Here is a 27,041-nt window from a genome sequence, read left to right on the forward strand (position 1 = left end):
TGTCCGCCTACATTTCCCGTGCAATTATCCACAAAGAGCTCTAATAAGGAGTTCTTACACCTGCAGACTTTTCTCGTGCATAAATTACATATTGCCTAATTTTACAAAATCACAAATAGTGGTCTCAAGCCTGCAACTGTTGACACAAAGAAGGAACTACTGTCAGAGATTAAGTCAGCATAATGGCTTACAGTCATAATGCAATACACAGGAATAAAACACCATTTTAAAATGTAATATGCAGCTACAGATTTTTACAAGTAACACAAAGTGCAAATTTAATGATATTTTTATATATTTTATCTGCATGCATTAGTTGCGAGAAATTATGTTTTAAATATCCTCCACAGCTGCGTAATGCAGTTTTAACACTTCAAAAATTTCTGCGTACTTCTTATACCTAGGAGCCACATCTGTCCTTTGGCTGCACTTCCTGTCTACTTGAAAACAGACACGCTCTGCCACAGTGACCATAAGCTGGAGTGTGCCCGAGCCACCATGACGCAGCTTGCTATCTGTGGCATGGGCTGGCAGCTCCCAAAGTCAGGGAGGTTACCACCAGTGCCCAAGAGATTGGCGCTGATGGGAGGTCCCCACAGCTGCACCCACCCTGTGCCTGGGTAGCCTCTGGCATCCTCCAGCCCCAGCACCCAGCTCCAGGAGGGAGGGTACGGTGCTGCTGTCACCACCCCAGATCTCACCACTGCAATTTGGGAGATCTTGTCTGCTGGCATAGGAGATCCTGTGAATGAATGGGGTGTGCAGAGCAAAATTTGGTGAGATGAGCAGTGGACACTATCTCTCTGAATGTCTTTGAGGTTTTTGACTTGGTTTCCCACCACCTCCTCCTGGAGAAACTGATAGGATGGAAAAGCGATCTCACAGTAACCTTCTGAAATTCAGCAAAGACAAATGCAAAGTCTGGCACTTGGGAAAACATAATCCAGGAGTGCATCACAGGTTGGGATCAACCAGGCTGGGGAGCAGGTCTGTTGGCAGGACCATGAGGGTGCTGGTGGACACCAAACTCATTGAGAATGACCAGTGGGCTGCTGTGGCCCAGCAGGATGCTAGGCTGCATCAGCAAAGGCATTGCCAACAGAGATAGAAAAGTCATTGCCCCACTCTACTCAGTATCTGGAATGTTGTGCTCAGTTTTGGACTCCACTACACCAAACAGATGTGGACAGGCTGGAGAGGGTCCAGAGAAGGGCCAGAAAGATAATCCAAGGGCTGGGTAGCTGCCACACAAGCAAAGGCTAAGCGATCTGAGTTTGTTCAGCCTTAAGAAAAGAAGGTCTTGTCCTTCTTTTGTCATGTTCCACTACTAAAAGTGTGGAATGTTGCACTGTTAAAAGTGTGGCTACAAGAAAAATGGAGACTCCCTTTTTACAAGGAGTCATTTGGAAAAGATATGGGGTAATGGGTACAAGTGAGTCCTGGGGAGATTCCAGTTGGACACACAGCAAAAATTATTCACAGTGAGAACAAGCAGCCATTGGAATAACCTCTGCAGGGAAGAGCTGGATCCCTCAATGTTGGGCATTTCTAGAATTTGGCTGGGCAGCGTGTTGGGCTGTCTTGTCTAGGCTGTGCTTTTGCCAATAAAAGTTGGACCAGACTGTGCTTGAGGTCCCTTCCAGCCTGGTGTTCTAGGATTCTATATGGAAAAGGTAGATGGTGACCCAAAAAAATGTTGTGCCTCTGTATATGCTTGTATTTTATGGTTCTGCAGTAAATATTCTGACACACTGGAGACTGAACAAAATAAAACAGCCAAGATTTTACTTTTAAGGAAAAACAGTGTAGCTCTTTTCTAATTGCTGTAATTGATTAGTGTCATCTAAACATTAATTATTTATTCTGCACTAAATTTAGCAATCTACAGTACAACTCCCCTGACGCTGTGCTTATCACACAGAAGCCCTTATTAAGCGCCTGTGGGTGAATCTCCCTGCATGTATTTGTGTTATTTCAAAACCCTGTTTTCATTTAGTGAGAGGTTGAGGGGATCACTTTTTGGGCCGCATCACAGAAATTCTTGCAAAGGTCTCTTGAGCTGGAGAGCCTGTTCCTGCAGCTTCAGTTGAGACAAAGACTCCAGCAACATCCTCACCACACCAGCAGGTGAGGCTGACCTCATGTTTGTGCCAGTTTTTCTAATGTCACTTATCTCCATTCCATCGAATGAGATAACTGCTCCAGGCAAAGAATAATAATTAAATATATATACACATATATGTATTTTTTACTTACTTAATTTTATGTATATCTAAATATATGGGGGGGGGGGGGGGGGAGAGAGAGATGGCTAGATCTTGGCAAATAATTTTGGAAGACCACTGTATCCAATATTTCCTCTTTGTTCCCAACAGCCAGATGTTACAAACCAGTGGTTTCCATGACTCAGTGATGGTGGTCTGAGAGTGAATTCCTGGCATGGCAGACACAGTTTTGCCTCTCTGTGTTTGCTTTATGCCACAGAAGCCAAGGGCAGGGATGTGACTCTGACTACACTGCAAAGCTGCAGTGATGGGAAAATTTTCAAGACTTTTTCTTCTACAGAAAAACACTTATAGACTGAAACTGAATCTTGTTCGTAAGCAGAAATCATTTCTGAAGAACTGTGTGACACAAAGCCCTACTGGAGAAAATACTGAACATGTTGAGAGACCCCATCCTGAGACTTTAAAATGAAGTTTATTTTAGTTTTCCAGTTCAAAATAATTTCAGTGTTTAAATAGAAATTAATCAGTTTCTATGGAATCATAGAATCACAAATTCAATTACATTGAAAAAGTCTTCTAAGATTGTCAAGACCAGCCATTTACCCAGCTCTGCCAAGACCACCACTAATCCATGTTCTTAAGCATCATGTCCTCACATATTGTAAAGACTATGCATGGAGACTGCACCAGTGTTCTGGATAGCCTGTTTCAACGTTTGACACCCATTTCAGTAAAGAATTTTTTCCTAATATCCAATCTAAACCTCCCCTGGTGCAGCTGAAGGCTATTTCCTCTCATCCTGTCACAGAATCCCAGACTGGTTTGGGTTGGAAGGGACCTTAAAGCTCATCTCATTCCACCTTCCACTAGACCAGGTTGCTCCAAGCCCCAGTCAACCTGACCATGAACACTTTCAGGGATGGGGCACCCTGTGCCAGGGCCTCACCACCCTCACAGGGAAGCATTCCTTCCCAACATCCCATCTAACCCTGCCCTCTGTGAGTCTGAAGACGTCACCCCTTGTCCTATTATCTATCTATCTATCTATCTATCTATCTATCTATCTATCTTTCATCTACATTTAAAAGTATTTAAATGTAAATAAGCCATCACTCCTCATGACTAACCAAGCCTGGGTGGGTACCAGTCTCTCCTCCCCCACCAGGTACTTCTTTTATTTATGTAAAAGACAAAAACTTTTCCTTTAAAGAGGTTTACAGAATCTTTAGGAGAGGTTCATTATAATTTTTCATGGTTTCACTTCCCCATGTCTCTTTTTGACTTTATTCCATTTAGAAAGAAAGGAAACACACTCAGGATGCACGCTGCCTGAAATGTTTCTTCCTTACATACATACACGTGTGTATACATAAACATTTAGATGTAGCCATGGGTTCTTCACGGAACCATACAGGACCACGTCCACTTCCCCACACTCCAGCCAAAGGCAGAGCTGGGAAGACCAAACCACTCAGGGTTCACAGAAATGACTGGATTGCACCACTGTACTTTTAGGTAAAATCTTTGAAAGAGACCCTTATTTTAGAAAGAAAGAAAAAGAAAAAAAGAAAACTTGTAACATGTAACTCTGCTACTGCTGCACATGGGAGTGGCCAGGGGCTTGGAGAGGGAGGCTGTTAACTCCCCCAGCAGGAACTGAGGGGATCATCATCCATGCCAGTGTTCCTCTCCGTGAAGGTATTATGGCAGGCAATGACTGAGGGTGTGCTCTGTTACAGGGATTAACTGGGAGCACACTGCTGCCACCTTACACCTGGCATCATTCCCCAGATGCCCACATGCATGAGCCAAGCCCCTCAAGTACTGTCAAATCCCATCTGCTGTCATGCCCTGTACACGACTCTCAGGAAGGCACCCTGTGCCGAGGGGCTACCCACCAGCTCCAACACCTTCTTGTGCCACTGGAATGTGGGCACCAGTTGTTACCATAACACACTCAATTGTTCTCAGCAGTGCTCCAGCAAATAAAGCCATTAATTACAGCCTTTCCCTCAGCTGCTGTTGGCTGGAGCAGCAATCAATGTGCAACCCCTCATTGCCTGCTCTCAGGGAGCAGAGACAGATGCCATAAAAATGATCCGCAGCCCGCGCTGAGCCCCGCCAGCGGCTGTGCCCAGGAACGGCCGCCACGCTGCTTTGACACGCGATACCATATTTATTTGGCCTGCCGCAGCCGTGGGGGAAGGCATCCCATTAGGCGATTATTTTTATCTTATAACGTCAATTTACTTATACTGATTGGCTTCCTGCCGCCAAATATCAATTAAATTGCAAATGCCTCCTGAAGCTTATTTTATGTGTCTTTCTCTTTCCCCTCATTTCCCTTCTTTCTTTCATCTCTCTCCCCTTCTTTTTCTTAGAGAGAGAGAGAGAGAGGGAGGGAGAACCCTATGTTCAAACATAATTTAGTTTATTTCTCTTTCCATATCTCAAAGGAAAATCTATATCTCCCCCTGGAAGGCCATTTGCCCTCTGTTATTGGGAGCTGAGGTATCACAGCAGTGGGCAATTTGTTTCAACTGACTATCGCCAGCCCATCAGGACTCCTCAGGACCTCTGCCATCTCAATGCAATTGTATCTGGTATTGCCATTTGTGATCTGTTTTTAACAGCTGCCAGTACCCACCAGATGAATGGGTTTCAGATCTCACAGAGTGTGCCCATCCCATTTCTTCCTGCCACAGACATCTCCTGTCCCAAGATGCTCATTGTCTTGATGATGCAGATTTCTGCTTGTCCCACTGGCAGAGACCCTTGTTAGGCCAGGCTGCTGCCCCCTGACAGTTGTGTCTCAGAAGGTGACAGGGTGGCCAGAGCTGCCAGAGATTGTAAACTGTTCCCGTGACAAACAGGTGCGCAAGTGGGCTTTGACACATGGTGAGCACTGGGAGCAGGAGCCTATCCAGTGGCTGCAGGTGAGCTCTCCTTACCTTGTAATGGGGATGGGGACTGTACCTGTGCACATCCACCACCCAAGCAGCACTTGGTCTCCTCTGACCTGGGGAAAGTCTAACCAAGACATGGCACCTGCTGGCACCTACACCAAAGCAATGTGTTAGACATCACCCTGTCACTGCTGCGGCCTTCCAGAACCAGCGGAGACCTCTGCCACAAGACCCCAAAGCATCACACTTCACAATACATACTCCATCACAATATCCTCAAGCACCTCTGCCCATGCCTACAGGGAGAGAGAAAGGGAATGGGACTACATTACACTAATGGGGCTGGAGGGCTTGAGGTGAGCATCAGTGATCAAATCAAACATCTCTGGCAGCCAGAGACTGACAGCAGCAGTGAGAATTGGGAGGCGGAGGCAGGGGGGGGGGGAAGGAGGGGATGGACCAGGAAGGTAAAGCAGAGTTGAAATGCAATCAGGAGGAAAAGGTGAATGCTAACCACCAAAGAAGAACCCTCAGTTGCAACCACACCTGACCCAGCAGCACAGTAGTGATTAAACCCCTCCAGCCCTGCCCATGCTGACTTCCCACACAGTGCATGGGTTCACCAAGGAAAAAAAACAGAGGGCACATGTCCAAGAAGAATCAGCTACAACCTCTCTAGATGCAGAGGCAGCCTTTATGCCTTTACCTCCATTGCTCCCCAGTGGTGCAGACACACACTGGGCCCATGAATGGGTGAAGAGAAAGGGACACACAGGGGTGGAGTATGAGAGCAAACACATTGCCACATGTGCACCTTCATCCAGCCAAGCACTGAACATATTGTAATCTCTTATCTGCCAAGTCCTACCTGTTACAACTGTCTGTAATGAATCCAAAAATTATTTGGCAATTTAGAAAAATGCAGGTGAGTTTATTCTGGGCCCACCAGGTACCAGGGTGATTGTCACAGAGTTGGCAATTATCTTCACAACAAGGTTTTGGACAGAAACTGTAAAGGTTTAGCAAGGTGTAAAAGCCTGTGCCCATGTATTTGAACAATGCAGTTAGAGAGCAAGAGAGCAAGCTATGAGGAATGCACCAGTGTGCACATACACACCTATAACTGTCTCTTCACATAATATGTATATACACCACATGTATATACATGCATAGTGACCATCAATATTCCATCTGTCCATCCAAATAGCTATTGTAGAGATGTCCATAAAGAAAAAAATCAAGGGTACTAGAAAAGACCTCTTCACCCTTGGCAATGTTGATTATTGACTGGTTCATTCAGTTCCTGATGGAGATAGCATGATTGCCTGGGATGTACCTTGCAGGTTTCTAAACTGAAGGCTCCAGAATCAATTTTGTGGTAACTGGTTAGATGTGACCAGGTTACAAACTCAGCATGGGTGTCAGGAAGCAAATTCAAGTAGCACCATTACTTTTCTTTTAAATATCAGGAGTGAGGAAACCCTCCTGGCTGAGCAAGTCATAGGACAGAGTAGAGATTAATGATTTTGACTTGTTTTCATCTCCAAGGTGACAAACAGGTACACAGCAGGTCATGGCTCGTGGTGTAAAATGATGCCGAAGCTCACAGCTTGCACGGGAAGATTTATCAGTCCTGAAATGAGGACAATGCCAACAGCTTCCACTGGGTGAGGCTGGCTTGGCTGGAGATCATCACTTTCTCTGCTGTCTGAGACATCCACTCTTCATGGTGGCTATATGCTAAGGCCAGTACCTGCACTATGCCAGCTTCCCTCTGGGTCTGCCCAGAGAGGGGCAGGACAGAGAATATGAGCTCTTGAAAAGCTTGGCAAGAACTTGCCCTTGGTGGCCAGAGGCTTCTGCCCCAGTGGTAGCCAGGAAAACTACACATGGATACTCCACTGCCAAATTTTCCACTTCTCTCAGTGGTGAGGTAGCACCAATATCACACTCCAGACTCAAATCATCAAGTCAACAGCTCCATTTTCATCCATGACATCCTAGAAGAAAGCATTCTTGGGAATTTGCTTCAGCTGTGACAAGGATCTGGAAACCTGACTCAGCAGTCAGAAACAAGACCAAGAGGTTCCAGAGGTTCACCCAGATTTGATACACCAGACACTTTATGAGGAACCATGACAGATTCCAGCATCGCTACATCCTGACATCCTTCTTTAAAGTAAACTGACCCTGTAAGGTGCTGTGGTGGTCAAACCATCAGGCACCAAATGCCACTGCAACAAGTAACATACAGGTGTAAGACAGGGAGAATAGGTAAACTGAACAGTTACACAAATTTAAAACTCAAAGACACACACCTAAACTGTTCCAAAATAATCTTCCTTGGATTCAGGCATGCCTATAATTATGTTCCTCCCATCTCTGAGCACTCGTAACAGTCCTTGGCTACTCTCCCCATTGCCATCCAAGGCCATAATGGATGGGGACTGTTCTTTGTCCCCTGACTGGCACTAGGCAGAAAAAGGTTCTGCTCTACCACAAAACCTCCCTCTTCCAGAAATTCCAGCTCCTGTGTCCTCCTGCCTGGGAGAAAATCAGTGTGAGAATGGGGAGAGAATGGCTAGGTGCTCATTCTCAAGGAAGCAACTGCAACCCAAGGAATCAGAGAAGAAAAAGACTGCTACATGACTGTTTCTTATTAGTTGACTTACAGACAAAAAAAGTCAGGCACTGTCAAGCATGAAATCTTATTGGGACAATAGAGATGGAATTGCCACTGCTGACAGCAATGTTTACAAGGGCATGATGTGTCGATGCTGCACAGCATGAAACCAGCAGCCCCGTCTATCTCTGTGAATTGTAACAAGAGGCAAAATGTCCCATTTGGGACAGATAAGAATTGTACCACCAAAAATAACCTCTCAGATGTAAAATCCATTACAGGTGGATGGAAGGAAATGCAGAGGAGCCCAGTTGGCACAGCAGGAGGTTCCTGAGCTCTCTCCAGCCACAGCACGTAGCAAACATGGTCTCTGTGAGATGACTTGCCAGTGGGTTTGAGGGCTTCCCTTCACCTCCAGCCAAGAAAAGGTAGAGTAAAGGGATCAGGAATGTGCTCCTCACACCATAGGCTCTGACCTCCAGACAGAATGTATTACTGAAGGGTTTCAAGGCAATATGCAAGATATTGGACCATCTGCTTGCCTTCAGTCACTCTGAGCTCTGTTATCAGATTGCTGACAAACCAGCACCATTTCTGAAAGGCCTGAGTTTTTTAAAAAGCCTCCACCACCAAATCTGTCTAACTTAAATGAATTGTATTCAGGGCAGTCTGGCAGCTGCAGTCCAACAAGCCTTAAAACCGCTCATTTTGAGACCTTCCAAAGATTAGTTGGACAGGCACATGTCCCAGGGATAGCAGCTGCAGAAAACTGCATTGCAAGGAAAGTGAAAACAGAAGGAGTACCTTGACCTCAAAGTTCAACAATAATTGTTCAGAACTATAAGGGGGAAGGCTGAAGCATGTTTAGCCAATATAAAACATTCCGGTGTCTTCCCATGAAATGCCCAGCCACCATGAAGCCTTTGATGTGCACACTTGTGCATCGACTGCTCACAGCTTCTCCCTCAGGGTTGTTCCTTCTCTCTCTCATGATGCACTGAAATGCAAGAAGAGGATATGTATCCTGGCCATTAGGTGCAGCAGTGTGGGAGTGAAACCAGTGCCCGCTCCAGCAGAGCTATGTGACAGCTCATCAGGCAAGACCCAGCACCCCAGCAGTTACTGCAGCAACAAGGGGAAATGAGGCTCCGTTTTGTGAGACAGCCAGCACTCAATCAAAGCTGTTCTTACAGATGTTTCCTCACTGTAAGTTTGCTTTCTTCATATTTTTTTGACTAAAAGGTGATGGCACTCACGTAAAGCATCTGAAAGAATTAGCCTGTGATGCCATCGTTCGACAAGAGCAACATCCTATAGACCTTGTCCTGCTCTGCTAATCATCATCTCTGAAGTCCTGGTCTAGTGGAAGGTGTCTCTGCCCATGGCTGGGGGGTCAGACTAGATGGCCTTTAAAGGTCCCTTCCAAACCAAACCATTGTGTGATTATATGATTGTAAGTCCTATGAGGGACATCTTTTCCCCAGCTCTGTACCATTTTGCAAGATGTCAGAGAACCACAACGACAGGGCTGCAGGAAGTTTCTAAACAAATAAAGTGCTGATGGTGGATGCACGTCTCTACTCAGCCTGTGACCAAAGAAAATCAGAGAGCAGCTGATGCAGGCTAAAAATGTTTCATTGCAGCCACCACCCCGTAACAGAGCTACAGGGAAGCAGTTTTATGAAGACGGAGTGCCCATGTGATCAGAAAACCATCACATTTCACTGGTGTTAGTACCTGACAGAATTTCAATACCCTGGCCTCCACTGTAGACATCTCTTTTGCCATGCTCAAACCAGCCAGATCAGTCCCCAGCTGATAGGAGATTTTAACTGGATTTCCTTTCAACATAAGACATCTCAGCCAATTATCCTTGATTTCTAACCTCCACCTGTAATATGTCTGCAGCAGCAAAGGAAAATCAGTTTCCAGCTAGAGCTAAAACCTTACAGGAATTATCATAGGTATATGTTGACTACAAATATCTCTTAGCAGAATCTCAGATGAGATAAAACATTGACAAGCTCCACACTCACATCTTATAGTCATCTGAAGAAAAGACATTGGCTGCTTTCAGAAGACCAACTGCTCCTCCTGTCACTGAAGTCATGGGCACCATCCTGTGGACAGTCACTGCCCCAGAAGCAAGAAACCACAAAAACAGTGAAGGAGCTGTAAAGGCACTGTCCCATGAAGAAAATGGAGACAGCAAAGGCCAAGGCTCTGAAACTGACTCCAAGCTCAAGAAAAGTTGCTCCAGCATTATGGGGGGAGTGCAATGGCATGAGTGCACTCTTGTCGTGACAGAAGAGCTGGAGTGCAGAGAAACATACCTGAGACCACCTGAGGCAGACTACTCAGAAGCATACACAAAACAGAAAAGGTCTAGCTGAATATCTAGTTGAATACCATGAGTAGTTGAAGGTGTTCCTGCCCATAGTGGGGGGCTGGAACTAGATGGCCTCTAAGGGTCCTTCCCACTCAAACCATTCTGTGATTCTGTGATTGAAAGGATATGATATGGGGAAACAAGTTGCAATCAGTCTTGTTGCAGAAGTTCAGCAACACACCAGTGCAATACTTCATCTATCAGACACTCATACATCCTACTGGAGCAGGTAGGGACACTCATCTCTAGATTTTCCCAGTTAGGACTTCCTTTTCCATCTGTAAAGTGTTCTCAAGTAAAAAAAACAATAAAAAGAGGAATTTGGCTTTTTGCAGCACATCTGTGTGCTCATAAAATACAGCTTTTGGTGATTGCTGATGATGACTGTTGCTGCTCTGCCTGAGTTGCTGGATGTCTAGAACTCCAGCACCTGCACCAGAGAGCCACTGGGCAGGCACAAGCTGTCCATGCCTCAGGAGATGCAAGGTATGCAAACAGCCTGAGCACCAGGGGGCTGATGGTACATTCCCATGCCCTGCAAATGCCACCTACACTTCAGCCAATGCATGTATGCTGAGGACTGTATCTTCTACTGTGTCCAACTGCAGTCCCATGCCAGAGCAAGCCCTGACCCAAGGTTTGTGCTTCAGCACAAGACTCAGCAAGGAAACCCCCACCTTTTGTAAGCACTACAGCTCTCTCTGAGCTCTACCATATCCTCATCACTACGCCATGACAAATTTGTGAACGGGCTCTTCTCACGTTCTGGCAAATCCAGGAAACACAGACAGCCTGCAGATATGAATCCAGTGTTCCTGCAGACTCGGTATGACCAGCTATTCATATAATTAGCTAAAACCACACAAAAGGCAAAATGCAGTCACCAAGTCTGATGTAAATAATCCCCAATGCAACTATTCTGCAAATACCAGGAGAGGTCAAAATGGGCAGGATTCAAGCAATAATGCACAACCACCTCTAGCAATAAACAACCCTCAATGCAAAGAACACATACAAAAGACATGGCAGACAAAAACTGAACTGGAGAAAGCCACCAGTCTCAGGACACCTCCATTTTCTGCGTCTCACTGATTTTGCTGTGTTTGCTCATGGGGAAGTTCCCCATCGGCAACAACAGCAATTACAGCTTACAATATTAACTCCAGAGCTTCCCAAAGCACCAACAGAAAAAGAGGTTTTCCACTATCATTCAGGATTTCGGAAGGCTCTCATTTCAGTCAAGGAAATAATTCTGACTTTAAAATCACAGTAAGCTTGAACTGCTTGAACCAGCTGCGACAGCAGCAGATTTCAGTCCCTACATGATAATCCTGGTACTAGGGCTGTGTTTTGTGCAGCCATGGAGAAGGCAGCTGACCTGACATTACCTACTGTTTACTTCTTCCCTAGGGGCAGGAGCACGCTTGGGGGAGGAGGGAGACCCTGGCCTAGCCACACCCCCACCCTGGTGGTCACCCCACTGTACAGATGGAACAAGGCAATGGAAAATCCATTAAAGCTGCTGGGGCACAGAGAAAGCCTCACACAGAAATACATGACACTTGGAGAGCTCCTGATACCACAGAGGTGCCAAATCATTTACTTAATGCCTTGGTGTCAGACCTTTCATATAGGAATATAGCCCCTGCCTCTTTCCAACCACCGCCTGCAACTGGCCAAATCTCTCTTCCAGGGTAAACGAGGCTGAGCCACTGCAGGTCCCCTAAGCTCCCCTCATCTAAAACATGTTTGAAATTCAGGCATTTGTTTTAACAGTGCGGATGTATGCTGACCCAAGAGATGCTGATGTACAAACAGGGAAAATGGGGAAAATCCAGAATCTGTGATCCTCTTCTCACAGAAACACCTTGTTCACGAGAGGCATGTGGAGGAATCTAACCACCAAAAAGCCAAATAATCTTTTCTTGATTTTGCTCTTCAGACTTCTCTAAAATCACTATAATAATTTAAAAGGTGGAGTACTAATTGTGAAAGTTTGTGAGTAATATAATTTATCCATTGTAGGGCAAAACTTTGATCACCTCTCTCTGTATATACATATATGTGATAGATGCATTAGAGACGCATAGATACACACTCTGTACAGGCACATAGGTACATACATATGTGTGTGACTGCACCTCAGCCTTTCCTCCTCTCTGGATTCTACCGATTTCTTGATAAATCAGAATTACTCATCTTGATCATGACTTTTCTACTTATTTTATATTAGCATTTATAACAAACATCCATTAAAATTGACAAGTCCTGCTTTTCCACAAAACTGCTTCTTCTTTCAGAAATGCGTTCCCACAAAAGGATCCTGGCCAGCCCCATTACTGGCACCATCAGGAAGATCTGACAAGTCACCTGCCCCTAAACTGAATTTTAGCTAAATCTATATGAAGAGGTTTTTCCTTGAAAAGCATCTAGCAGTCGACAGCTCCTGATGAGAACAGCTGGAGCTACAGCAGGGCTGTAAGGAGTGGTAGAATTCTGGCATTTTCATTAACATAGCTCTGAGAAAATCCCTGCTCCACTGAAGCTGGTGGCAAACTGGCAGGTCTTCACCTCAGAGGCAGAGGAGAGCTCTCTAGAAAATAGGAGCCCCAGGGACTGCATTAGGAGAAAAGTGACAAACATGCTTGATGTGCACACAAGACAGCTGGGAACCCTCTTGCTCAGAAAGGGCAGCTGCGCTGGCGGGGAGTTTTCTTGCGCTGAGCTGCAAACAGGTGAGTGTCACTGAAGGCCAGGGCAGAACCAGCCCATCCCTCACACCCCTCAGACAATAAGCCATGGGGACATCCACATCTGGGGACAGCTGCCCACCAGCCACTGCCAGGAACCCGGCCATTCCCATGTCCACAGGGATCCCACAGAGGTCATGAGCTGGCAGCAGAACCCCAGAGCGCAGCAGGGATGCCAGCAAACCCAGGTGTCCAGCATGCTAGCAGCTCAGGGCATCACAAGGAAGCTGGGACTCACACTGACAGTAAAGAACATGGAATGCTCCTCTGTCTGACAGAACTGAAGATTGTACCAGGAGGATCTCAGCTCACAGGATCTATCACCTTGCTGGGCAGAGCCCTGTCTTTGCCTTCCCAGAATACTGTGCTGCCTCAGCATAACTCAGGCGAACATGTTGCTCTCAAACATCAGAACAGCTCTGTTTGGAGGCTGAAATGGCTTTTTGCTTCATTTCCATTAATTTAGACACACAGAACTTTCTCAGAAACTGAGACTACATTATTTTAATGCTGTTGTAGTGGAGACCTGAGGTGTCTTACATTTATTCTTTTTTCCCTAGAATTTCATGAGGAAAGAAATTTCAAAGATAAATCCTGTGCCAGCTGAACTGCTCCTGTTAATGTCTGGGATGGCTGGATCAGCATCGATAAGCCCACAGATGCAGGGTGGTTCTTGGAACACTCAAGGGCTTAATTCTTATGCCCTGGGGCAGTCAAACTCCTCCTCCAGATATCCACAACCATCTACGTTTCACACTACCACTGCTGATGTCAAACCAATGTCATCCACAGGTGACACCATCACTGCTGGTGTCAATACATCATCCATGAGTTACATCATCCCTGCTGGCATCAAATCACCAGCATGGCCAGAGTCTGCTGCCAGTTTAGCACATTCAGAATGGACCGTGTCAGGTACACAAAAGGCAAATGCAAAAACTGAAAGAAAACGCCAAGTGTTCTCAGAAATTATGCTCAAGAACTGAAAAATGAGCTTGCAATGAAATGTTAAAAAAATAAGTAAAACCTCCACCAAAAATAGATCGCTTTGGATATAGCACAGATGAAGCCATCATTGGAACGCAATAGCAAAGCCCACATCAAACTCTATTTAAAATTATAATATCAGTGTCTGTTTGGTGAGGGAAAACCATCTCTTCTGAGGAGAGAAAGAAATGATGGGACAAATAGCCCAACCCATTCTGCAACTCAGGGAATAGAACCCTGAACACAAAGGACAGTCTACATCAGCAGGAGATATTCAGATCAGTACTTGCCGACCCTGCAAAACCTCATTCCCTTCAAAAGCTTCATCTCAGTGTAGTCACTGGACTTATTCCCTGGGGTAAAAGCAACTCCAGTGAGTAAGCACTACTGAAGTGGGGCTAGAAATCATTAAAGCAAGCTCCAGCACTTCCTGAGGACTCTGGAGGGGATTTCTTTCTTTTTCACCTCTTTGTGGGCTTGGAACTCTCCACTTGTTTCACCTGATTGCCTGCAGTACAGTTTTCTGATTTTTATGCATTTTCTCACTGCCTCTTTCCAGCTATTGCTGACTTGGCAGCTGGGTCTTTGCATCCCAGGTGCTCCACGTAGGCATCTCCCCAGCAGTGAGATAGAGCTGGGAGGCAAGGTCAGCCCCCTTCCCACTCACTTGGCAGGGTCTCTTCCTACTCACCACTGCCCAGACAAACACTTAAGTCCTTTGACATAATAAACTTGAAGTTTCTATTGGCAGCTGTTTTTTTTTCCTCTCCATAACTTTCTGCTTTTTTCCCTCAATGTTTTTCTGTTTTTAACTGTTTCCTTTGCAGTTAAGATTCCCAAAGGCTTCAGTCCTTTGCACATCACTGGCATGCTGCAGAAGACCCCAAGAAAGAGCTAGAGAGGATACCATCAATCCCCAGCACCATCAAGCTCTGGTCGCTATATGAAGTGAGCCAAGTAATACAGACTTAGGGACCTCACTAGTGGTTAATTTATGCACTGAACTCCATCACCTGCTGGCTGCAACATGTGTTTTTCTCCTGCTGATGCTGAGAGTGTGGGTAGGCAGTACAAACAGCTCTGTGGGCTCTGTCACCACCCATACTCCTAGGCCAGCACCATGACCCCTCATACAGCAAGTCCTCCCTGATGGAGATGCTCAAGCACCCCAAGTCAAAAGTGCCTTAACTGTCTCAGGAAACCACAAAGAATAAATCTTGGGTGGGTGGAAAACACACCCCTTTTTAGGAAGGCAGAGGGCTTTTACACCAGAGCAGATGCTCACTAGAGGTGTCCTAGGATGAGCAGGACCCTGAGAGCACACACAGAGCCAGCACTGACTGCCAGGAAGAGGGGCATCTGAGTGGACAGAGGAGTCCCACATTCCAGCCCTCAGAGACCAAAGATTCTGGTATTAGATGGAGTAGTATCTCCATTACCAGGGTACCTACAGTAAGATCTACATTCCCTTTACAGAAATTTGGAAAGCCATAGCTGGGAAGGGGGGTTTACACACTCATGACTAACTTCATGGCTGTTAGGCCTCTCTTTATAGCCCTGGGCCTTCCAGGGAGTTACAGGCTGGCACAGCAGCTCTCATCACCCAGGGCTTTGCCATGGCACAAAGCTCAGTGACGAGGTGGGAGTTCTCTGCTATCATAGATAGGACACTGGGACCAAGAGGGCAGAACAGGCATATGTTTGTCTCCATCATAAGGAAACAGAGCAGCAGAATGCCCCTGGACAATATCCATCTGCCACATGTACACACTGCAAGTCATGGCACAACCTCAGGCACAGAGAGGTGGACATCGTACCTGACTGTTTTGGGAAAAGCTTAGCAACAGCTGTGGTTCTGGTGTTCAACTTTTAAGGAAGTGGATTTAATACAAAAGCAGAAAAAATAATTTACAAGCCTTTCCAGCAGCCTCCTAGAGTTGATACCTTGGCACATTGTCCCTTGATCACAAGAGGAGATGACAGAAGAACCTGGCAGCATGTTGGACTCCCTTAGGAGGCCACTGACCCTCTCATGCAGTCTCCAAGACATTTGTGCCCACAGCCCTTCAAACCTCTGCCTAGATGTGAGTGTAGTTCCTTATTTCTGTCCCTCTGGGAAAACATAGCTCATGGGCCTGGTATGGAGGAAAGACACAATATACAGAAACATTCACTCATACTGAGTTGTATGCTTTGCTTTTCTCTGTCCCTCTGTCCCCAGACATGTCACTGACTTGGTGAGGTCTTGTCCACCTTTGTCACTGCCGAGCACTTCCCCAGCTGATCTCAACAGTGGCCACACTGCTGGTGTCATTGGAAATATCCCCATCAGCTTCAGTGACCAGGTCAGCACTTGCTTGGATAGCCAGGTATGCCTAACCCAGGGCATCCCTTCATGAAAACATGGTGACTGTAAAATAGGATGGTTCTATAGGACATTGGATTGCACCCACCTTTGTGTGCAATCCTCCTCATTTCCTTCTCATCTCTATTAGTGTCCCAGCCCCTCTCAGAGGCTTATTCTCTCAGATAGAAGACTGTGACCCAAACACCTGGGAACACACCATATCTGTGATTAAAGACATTTCTCAAAGAGTTCTGTCGAGGAAAGAAAGCACCAGCACTTACATCATCACACCACATGATGACAGCAGTGTTGGATTATAGTTGGTGAGAATGGAAACAAAACGAAACAACTGGTACAAATGGAAGTTTCCTGGCAGACTGCTTTCAATTCCCCAAACTCCTGCACTGCTGAGAAGTCTCTGTTAACATTGAATTTGAAATATGATCTCTGCAGCTGTTTAGTGCAGGTATCTAAATCTGCCTAACCTCTCTTGCAGGAAGGAGGGGCAGGCAGGGAGCAGACACATGCATTCTGTGTGGCACTTTGTTGAGCATGTCTTGCTGAATTTGGGCAGACTGGGCCCCAGACAATTTGTGATCAGGCTCTTATGGTTGCACAGAGCCTTTTGCTTGAATCATCTGCATCTATAAAAGCAAAGCACACAGGCCAACTGGTCTAGCACAGCTCATGTGCCTGTGAGGAAACAGATTATCTTCCGTGACACCATGGCTGCACCTGATGTGAGCAGTGACATGATGCCCGTCTGTGCCAATCCCTGCATTAGAAAGGGTGCCAGCTTGCACACTCTAACATTGTGCCAGGGCAGTAATAACCCTACAGTGGGTTTTTGGTTTTGTTTTTCTTTTTTTCCACAAGTTGGATTTTGATGATCCTTGTGGGTTCCTTTCAGCTCAGAATATTCTATGATTCTAGCCATAGCAGGATGGGCCATATGACACTTATGCCCATTGACAGTCTCTATTTTAATAACATACAAGTAATGTTAGGACATGGCAGGCATCCTGGACTTCCAGAGAAACAACTGTATGCAAGCAGAATTCAGACTGACTTAGCTGCTGCTGTTTGTGTTCACCTGCTGCCCCTATTACCTGCCAGTATTAAAGATTCTGCACATTTCTGTGTCAGAAGTGAAGGCACAAGCATACTTCTGGAAGGTCAGGCACTCACACTCCAACACAACCTGCATTTGCTCCAAAAGGGCATTATTCCCCTGTGGGGAAATGGTTCGTGTTTTGTGTAAGGCAAGGAGGAGCCACAAGAATGGAGATTCTTGTAAGTCTTCCAAGTCTGTTCATAAACCCACTGGCAGTCACTCTCATGTCTCTGCAAGAGTATGGGAACAGGATTCTTCCCCCAGCCCCAGGCCAGCTCTGACAGTATCCACAGCTGCAGCAGAGCACAAACAGCAGCTGCCTGCACAGAAGGCAGGGTTTGCATTCAGACATGCTCAGTCTGAGCAGCTCGAGCCCTCTACAGACCAGTAAGCAGAGGGCTGTGCACAAGGCGCAACAGAGCTACACCCAGCATCTCCCCACAGCAGCCAGCATCACCCCCACACACTCCCCTTGCTCTGTGAACACTCTTGGAAAGGACCAGCAGGCACAACATGATTCCCACTGAACACAGGTCTGGGACTCTTTGAGATGCAGGAGTCCTTTGGTGGAGGGATGTCACTCTTCCATTGAGCAGCCGCAGCTCACAAGGACATCTCAGGTGGGAAGCACATCCCATGCCTTAGGCAAGCATGCTTGCTCCAGGATCCCTCAGCTGGCATGGCACAAACACAGCAAGCGTTGTGCTTACATGTGGGCATAAGCCCTTCTGATATCTCTTCCAGACCTGCACAGCTCTGCAGGATGGAGACCAGGGCTAGCAAAGAGAGGAGTGAAGGGAGAAAGAGGGCTGGGCTCTGCCTTGCCGTGCACTGGCCCTTCTTCCCCCATCATCCTCCAGAGCACTTATGGCCCAGCAACCTCCTTCATCCCCAAAACATGTCCTGAGAAGCATATCTGCGCCCAGTCTGCTAGGCACCCACCTGTGGAGAAAAGTCTCTTTTGCCCTCTTCTCAGTGCTCGACAAGGATTATTTAACCCCACTTCAGAAAGCTTTGACTTCCAGATAGGGGATGCTCAGCACTTCCCAAAATATGTCAGGTGTCCATCATGAAACCACCACCAGTCCCCCAGCCAGCTGTTGGTAGTGCAGTGAAACCAGCTCCTACACATACGCTAGCTGTCAGCATTGGATGGAGCATTCAGCTTGCTCTGACTTGGGGTCTCGCCCTAAAACAGATCCCATTGAGAGCAGGCACCCCACCATGGTCACTCTGTGCATCCCCGTCACCCACCAGCACCTCTACAGCCCTTCCCTGAACTGTAGGGCTGGGCAAACTTGCAGCCATTGCACCTGAGGAGGCAATCTGCAGGCAGAACAGCAAGGCAGCTGCCCGGCATCCTCCACTGCTGGAGACTGCAGCGGCTGCCTGTATCTCTCTGCCTCATTACAGAACAGCCTGCTCCTCATGTCAGTCTCCAGTAGCATGTCCTTTAACCAAAAGTGAAAGCAACTGATCCCCCACGAAGGCACATCTGCTCCAAGTCCATATTACAACAGGGGAAAAAATGACACTTTCAGCTATATAAACCAATAAAGACTGTCTGATTTGCTTTGCCCCTGTTGCTACCCAGCAAGCTCCCCACTGGGTTAAAGACTGGTGACATCTGCTAAAAAAATGTCAAGAGTGAGGAGAACAAAACTGGTTAATGAATTATATCAAGGGCTCTGTGCAGCTGGAAGGGTTAGTCCACCCCACCTCATCCCCAGGCTGAGGGCAACCAGGACGTCTGGACGGCACTGCACAGCCAGTGGCTCCAGGAAATGTGTGCAGGGAGGCAGAGCAGCAGGCACTCACTTTCCAACAGCTACAGAGAAATGACATAATGTGAGGGGCTCTCTGTGGAGACAGCCTCTCCAAAGTCAGGAAATGGTTAAATTAGCTCTGTCGCTTGTGCATCTACATCATGATACAGGCCATAATTAGGTGACATGCTTCTCCTCTTCACATCAGAGAAACATATAGCAGATACAGAGCCTTGGGACACCTCCATGGGCACAATGCACTCAGCCCCACCTATCCAGCTTGTGCCAAGCAGGATAGTGAGGGTGTTAGGGATGCTCCTAGGGATCCCCGCAACAGACAAAGATGTTGGAGTACCTGAGTATGCCTCTCCAAACCTGCAGCCCTGAGTCTATGGTAAAAGCAGTTTAAACAGCCTGCTGAGGACAGCATTATTGTCCAGCTTAGGAGCTCAAACCCCATGACTCATCCTGCCAAACTGATGGGGGTTGCTTTAGCAATCACATGCTCATTTCTGAATGCGAACTGAAAAAAGCTGAGCAGGTTCTCAGCTCTACTTCTGGAACTGCTTTTGCTTTTCAAGGAAACACTTAATCCTTTTCACTGCAGTTAAAGCAGCCTTCTCATAGGCACCCAAAAAATGGCTCTGTGGCACAGGAGCACATGTCAATACAGACAGCCTCTCTCCTGACCTGGCCGATAAAATACAAGACTTCCACCCTACCTGCTTTTAATGCATATATTTAACAACGCATTTATGACCTGGATTTGGAAAAAAATATCAGGTGTACAATCCCAGAGTTAAGTAACAATGATATATTTAGCAAGAACCTGAGCACAAGGAGTTTTATACACCCACCATCAGATTAGTTCCCTACATGGCTGAAACTGGCCCCACCAACCTCTTGCAGTTTCTCTCCCAGTTCAGTAAATCTGGGTCTACTCTGCAACCTGATCATGTGTTTCCACTAAAGGATGCACAGGCACATGACCCTGTTTGTACAGCTCAGGTGCCAGGCTGCTGATTTTAGCTGTGTTTTCCCCAGGGGAGGGGGGGGCAGGTTGGGGGGTGCCACTAAAGCTTCAGCCCACCCACCCACCACCCTCTCCATCCAGGAGCAGTTGGGCAGCAAGGGACAGTGGGGGCAGTGCAGGGATCTGGACCTGCACTTTTTGCAGGGCAGTGCTGGACCTGCACCAGCAGCAGAAGCTGAGGAACATGGGTGCTCAGTGTGACTCAGCAGGAAAGGCACTCACCCCTCCTCCACATGACCTCTGCATCCTCAGCTGAAAAAGCCCCACTACAGTTCTGGTGTGCCCTCCACTACACAAATTGTGTCCACTGCTATGAATTCAGCTTCTCTCTGTAAGTTGTTCCAAAATGAAAGTAATGCTCTAAACTAATGGTATTTTAATAAGACACCAACACAGAATTTCCCCTCTTTTACCTTCCACTCTATCTCTGGTGGCCTTCTCTCCAAAACAGTGTTTTCATTAGAATGCAGAACAAAACAGGACCATACACCCTGTGTGGATCTGAGGAGTGTATCAACAATATCCAACCCCAACTAGACTGTGCTTACTTCTGCCATCCTAGACTGACAAGTGTCCCCAGTGAAGAAAGTCCTGAGAGCAGCAGCATAGCAGATGTCTCTGCAGTTAATCTTCTACCACTTTACAAATATCTCTTAATTCAGGTGGCCACAGAGTCAGCACAATAGTGTCTGTTCCCCTATTCATTGGCAGGAGGGAAAAGTTCCACAGTGTGGAGGAGGGCCTGGCTCAAAACTGACACACTGACATAGCTTTCCAAAACACCTGGACAAGTCCCAGCTCCTGGCCACTGGGTTGCCCTGATGGACCCCAGCTTGTCTGTGACCTTGGCAAAGTCCTGCTGAAGCAGAACCAAACTGCACTGCAGTCAACAGAGACGGCAGATGTCCACAGCTCCATCACATCACAAACACACAGCATCCGCCCCAGCCCACCCCTCTGGCTGTGCAGCCATGCACACCCCCTCCCAGAAAACAGCTCCTGCTACCTTCATCCCGCTTGCGCTTGTTGCTCTCAGTGCCGGGGGAGGCAATTCCCAGGATCCCACTAATGGAGTAGGAGGAGCCAGCAGAGTCAGTGGTGACAGAGGACACCTGGGTGACAGATCCCGTGGAGGCTGCAAGGCAAGGACAGGCAGTCAGTTGCAGGACAACATGGGCACCAGCTTACCCAAAAGCCACCAGCTCCCATGGCGTAAAGGAGGTGGGCTGGGGCTCAGCTGGCCATTGTGGCACCTCCGGCTCGGGAAGAGCCCTTACCCACCCCAGCCATGCCCAGTCCGATCCAGCAGCATTCCACAGCAGCCCAGTGTAGGGGTGGGAGCAGAGGCATGGTCAGCCTTTGCCCCCCTCACGAGGGGTTAGGTCTATGTGCTGTAGGATGGGAGATGCTTTTCCTTAGCAGTCAGACACCCCATCTCACACGAGGCTCAGTGAGCTTGGAAAGCTCATTGCTTGGGTTGGCAGAAGCCCTCCAGTGACACAGCAGCCCATGTCACCAGCAATGTGGACAGAGCTTGCTGTGAACACAGTCATGCAGAGAGAGGAGCTGCCACAAGAGGGTTCTGGAGACAGGAACCTCCTGGGAGCAGAGCAACCTTCACTTGCTGTGCTAGGTGTGCAGTGTGCATCATGTTAGACCATGCCGCCAGCCTTTGGCCAGTGGAGACCTTGCACAGCTGGGGTTGCCCAGGGATCGATGGCTGAAAGACCCTGAGGTTCCCCAAAATATGACCTAAATCCATTATGCTTTGCAAGAGCCCTCAGAAAAGGGTACTGTTTGTGTCCACCGAGGGTGGTCACTCATGAGCAGCCTACACCAGTCTGGATGTGCCAGATTGCACTGCAAACACTGTTCTTGTGATGCTGTGGGTGTCTAAGGCTTCATGGAAGCAGGCAGAGGAGGGAGCACCACCATCATTTCCCTCAGCTTACAGGCTGAGTCTGTCCTGCCACATCCCTACATCCTAGAAATCATCATGCAGACCCCAAGGATAGGATGGGGGGGTACACTGTGGGACCACATGGAAGACCCCCAGACACAGCTCACACAGAGCAAACCCGTGTCAGGAATCCCTGCTGTCTCTATCAACTCTGGACCCTGAGAAACAAGATTTTTCTTCTCTGTTCTCGACTTTCTCATGAAGAGACAGCATTTAAGCCACCACAGTGAGATAAAGGAAGATTTCTGAGATTGTTTTGATATTTTCTGGAGAGAAAGGCTGAGGGCACAGGGTCTGCAGTATGGATCTGCCGACAAGCTGAAAGAGTGCAGGCAGCTCTGTGCCTCCACTCCCTTTCTCCTGGTGCCAGCACACCTTGGCCAAGAGAGAAGCATCAGCAAGTATTTCACCATATCACAGGTGACAGCATAAAGGCAGAGAGAAACTAGGGCCCCCACACCACTTCCTGTGAAGCAAGGGCTGACCTGTGTCCTGATGGGTTTCATGGAACAGAACAGAAGGAGAGCAGCCCTCAGCTCCGACTGAGTCCCTCCATCCCTGCTGCATTGCAGCACAGAAGCAGCCACCCTCCTCAGAAAGACACCATCAGCCAGGAGAAGGGCTGAGGGTGTCTCGCCAGCCTGGGGTTCTCCTCTGGGTCACCCTCCACCAGCATCACCTCTCTCAGGGTGCAGCATCACTGTTCTGTGGCTGAATTAAAAGTTCCGAAAGTTTTGCTACCTCTTCACTCAAGACTGCAAGTGCACAAAGAACTATGGAAGGCATGGTTGATAGTTGAAAAAACACATTCAAAACTACTTACTGACTAATGATGCAGAAAATGTTATGAATAAGTATCCCTTTCTTGATTTATTACTTTAATTATCTGACATTCTATAGACCCCTATTAGTGGGGGTTTTTTGGTTTAGATTTCAATTTTCTGTCTCATGGTGAAAGCTATTTATCATAATAATCAGTAAAATTCAAAACCTTTTAGAAGTATTTATAAAATTCATTTACTATGTTCAGCCCTTGGAGAATGACAAAGAAGGCACATTAGCACGTGTGCTGAAGTGTTTTATGCAGAATTATCTGTCCATAAGAATGATTAAAAGTTCTTCAGAATATTTGTAACCCATTATGATTTTTTTTAATGTATTTTAAAAAAAGTTTTCCTTACCTATGCTGTGACTGGAGGCTGGGACCTGCTGATTGGGTGGCTGCTGCACCTTGGTCCGTATGATCCTGTGAGTAATGGAAAGAAAATGACCACTTAGCTAGCATTAGGCATGCAATGGCAGGAGGCATTAGACACTACTTTTTTCAGCAAAGGACACCAACATCAATACAAAAAATGCCTTTCTGCATACGTTCCCTTTGTCATTCACTGAAAGATCAAAGTTTGGCAGGTGGACCCAAGACCACATTTGTGCCCCCAGCCCCTGCCATTAGAGTCATCAGGGTGACATTCCACAGAGTCACAGAATCACGCAATGGCTCGGGTTGGAAGAGACAGCAGTTGACAGTAGGTCATCTTGCCCAACCTCCCTGCTCAAGCAAGGTCCTCCCAGAGCACACTGAACATGCTTGCATCCAGATGGTTCTCAGGATGCTTCAGAGTTTGGTGCTTTGGTGACTTTGAGGACCCCGTCCTCACTGCCCAGGAAAGAGATATCCATTGCTATCTGGGCAACCATCAGGCCAGTACCCCCTCTCCTGGGAGCTTGGCCCTTCTGAGCCCAGAGGTCCCAGCAGCCTGTGGTCTGCACTCTTGGGTGCTGGGACACATTTGCAAGGCTGTTCCTAGAGCATCCCAAGTATAGCACTCACATGGCTAGAGGCACTTGGACACCTCGGGAAAGGATCAGCTTAGCCAAAATATTATTTCGAAGAGAAAGTGTTGGAATAAATGCTAATCTTAAAGCTGAATGACTACATTTATCATCACAGGGTACATACAGTCTTTGCTCTGATTGATAGTGACATCAATTAGGAAAAATTCAGAGATAAAGGTAAAACAGACTGCATATGTGGTGGTGCAGGACAGAGGGTACCTGCTACAAAGGGAGATTCTGGGTAGATGCTACATACATTGTTCACCTGCCCATGCGCTATGAAAAAACAAAAGACAGGGTCAGCAATACCTCTGGAAATCACACAGCTCTCCCTCAGGCTGTGGCAGAATTGGAACAGGCTGGAAGGAGGCACACCCTTGGTTCACCACACATCCCCCTGCCCCAGGCACTACTGTTACAGCAGCAATGCCACAGTGAGCATTTCTCGTCTCTGTGCCTGTCAAACTCTCCTCCCATTCCTGCCTGCCATGAATTTGACAGACAGGAGAGGAGAGGAGTTGTCAGGTGGAGTGGGCTTGGGGGTGAACTTCCAGGAATACACAGCAGCTCCTTGCTGGTAAGTCCACCATAAGCAGGGACAGAGACCACCAGTGGTGACACCCAACTCCATTCCAGAAAAGGATGCACTGTCGTCCCCTTCCCCTCCCATTCCTCAGAGGTGTCTGATGGAGGCTGGCAGAGGTCTGGCCTGTCCACAAGCCATCTCTCAGCTGACAGCGCCAGAGTGAGGCTGTTGCATGTCAGGCACACCCAGGAGATGGGTTCCAGCAACATAGCCCCCAGAACAGCCAGCCCAGTGTGGGGGACAGGAACAGTTGGGACAGCACCTTTGGTGGGGGAGCACGGCCAAAGAAACTGGACCCTGCCTGGTCAAGAGTGGAAACAGCCCCCTGCACAAGGCTGTCATGGTGAAGAAAGGGTGTCCAGGGCCTTCTGACACATAAACATCTTTATCTCTGGAGGAACAGAGACTGGAGCATTTGAAAGCAGCAGGACAGCTCTCAGCTGATTTGAGCAAAGCTAATCACAATGATTAATTAAGTCTTAATCACACAGAGTTTCTTCTGCTATTGAAGAGTGGCCTATTATTACAATTAATGCTATTAATAAATAAAAATTATTATTATTATTCACTCTTACATGGGGGCAGCAGCTCAGACTTGTCTGCTAAAAGGCCCCCTCAGTAGCGGGGACGAGCTGCGAGTAGTCCATCCCCATAAACTCTAGTGTTCCACAGAAACAGCATCAGCATCCTGTAAGGGAACAACACAGCCCTGGCAAACACCCTCTGCACTCTGGAGAACCAGAAAGAAAACCAGAGCAGTACCTCCATCCTCCCCTGTGCAGAAATAGTAACTGCAGCAGGACAGGAACCACTCAGAGAGATTTTTGTAGGCTTAGGTTTGTGCTGACCAGGCAGCCCCTGATTTGCACCTCAGTGGTGAACAAGAATATTGTGGGCAGCGGCCTCCTGCCTTCCCCACCAGCAAGGCCCCAAAGTATATACTCAATGTTAAATATGAGCATAAACCCCACAGACTGCTGGAACTGTAGGATTTAGCATTAAAGCGAAGTGTTTTGATGTGAATTTCAGGTTCTTTGTCACATGGCTGTTCAGTCTGGGTTTTCACGAGGAGCTCCTAAGCCAGCAAAAACAATTCTCTGAGTAAAGAGATTGACTCAAACAGATTGCATGCATTTCTTAAAAGGGATTGCAAACCTTTGAGGAAAGATCTTAGCCACAGTCACAAGCAGATGAGAAAGAATTAGATTTACAGACAAAAACCTTGGTGATAGATCATGAACTGGGTTTCTGTTACAAGGCCAGTGAGGGTGTGGGCATTATGAGTGTGGAAACATACAAGGACACAGCAAGTGGAACATAGAAACTGGCTCAAAATATGACTGGAAGCTACTTATATCTCCCTTTTACCTAGAGCTGTGACTGCCTTTTTGGTAGTTTTTTGGAGGACATTTGAAGTTCTCCAACACAAGCACAGGACTGCTCACAGCAGCCATGATTCTCACATGACTCGTTGACATTAATGGAAGCAGAGCTTCTCCTTAGGTATTTGATATTTTCCTTTGGTTTTCCTGGTGTGTGTAATGTTTCTCAAACCCCCTTTAAAACTAAAGACACCACGTTCATAGAGTTACTCCATGCTGCTCTGGAGCCTCCAAGTCAGGGGCTCCCAAGCAGCAAAGACCGAACATGAACAGCCCCATTCTTTTTTTTTTAATTCCACAAACATATGAGTCTACATTTGGTCTGTCAAAGCAGAGACTGCACTCCCCGCTAATGCTGGGGAAGCCACTCCGGCTACTCAAGCGGCAACTCCATGAATGCAAATCAGATTGGGATAGCCAATAAAAGAATATTGCATCAATTTATTTCACGTCTGGACGCAAATGAGACCTTTTATAGCGAGCTGTATTCGAAGAATTTGCATGCAGTTGCACAAGTGAAAATCATCTCACCAGCATGGGGAGGAGGAAGCCTGGAACAGAGGGAAGATTAAAGAACTCTGCTTGCCAGGCCCATGGGTGCCCAAGAGCTCTGCTATCCAAGTATTCGCCTCTTACTGTTGCTCTGGCAGGGCTGGAGATGTCACATAGTATTTCACTGGGTTTTTCCAACATCAGCCTTACATGTCACTTGACTCAGGAGGAAATTGTGGGCACAGAAGGTGTAACAGACAAGGCAGTAGTTTAGAGGCCCTTTAGACCCTTCTATGACCCCAGCCCTGACTTGTGACACCATGGCAGAATTCACAAACATGGGACTGAGTCTCCAAATGAGATTCCCCTGCATTTTTGCAAAAGCAATACAAGGCCACTTAGGTTCCCCAACGTAAAAAGCAGACAGCGGAGGCCCTCAGACACTACCAACCAAATTCCCCCACTGATATTCACACTGAACGTAGGCCTGGGCCAATGTCAGCTACACCAAATGGGTGATAGAACGGTACCTCAGACCCATGCCTTAGGTCCCTTTCTTTCCCAGGCAGCTGCCACCCTACTCAATGGCCATCTGAGCTTCCCCCCAGGGCAAAGCATGTCCCACTGAACACCCACCCTATA

General features: G+C 47.2%; 1 protein-coding gene across 10 annotated transcripts in view; it reads right to left on the reverse strand.

Annotated features, from left to right (window-relative positions):
* Positions 1–27,041, reverse strand: part of PAX5 (paired box 5) — a gene marked incomplete at both ends in the record, with an annotated part of 130,459 nt that overhangs the window by 90,149 nt on the left and 13,269 nt on the right. For 8 of the 10 annotated variants that reach the window (XM_082301068.1, XM_082301075.1, XM_082301072.1 and 5 more), the window contains 2 exons: positions 21,150–21,278; positions 23,285–23,349. In XM_082301068.1, coding sequence (XP_082157194.1) covers positions 21,150–21,278; positions 23,285–23,349 — 194 coding nt within the window. The remainder of the gene's footprint in view (positions 1–21,149; positions 21,279–23,284; positions 23,350–27,041) is intronic. The other 2 variants (XM_082301076.1, XM_082301074.1) reach the window with 1 other exon arrangement.

The sequence above is a fragment of the Coloeus monedula genome (genome assembly GCF_965178545.1).
Source record: "Coloeus monedula genome assembly, chromosome: Z".
Lineage (NCBI taxonomy): Eukaryota > Metazoa > Chordata > Aves > Passeriformes > Corvidae > Coloeus > Coloeus monedula.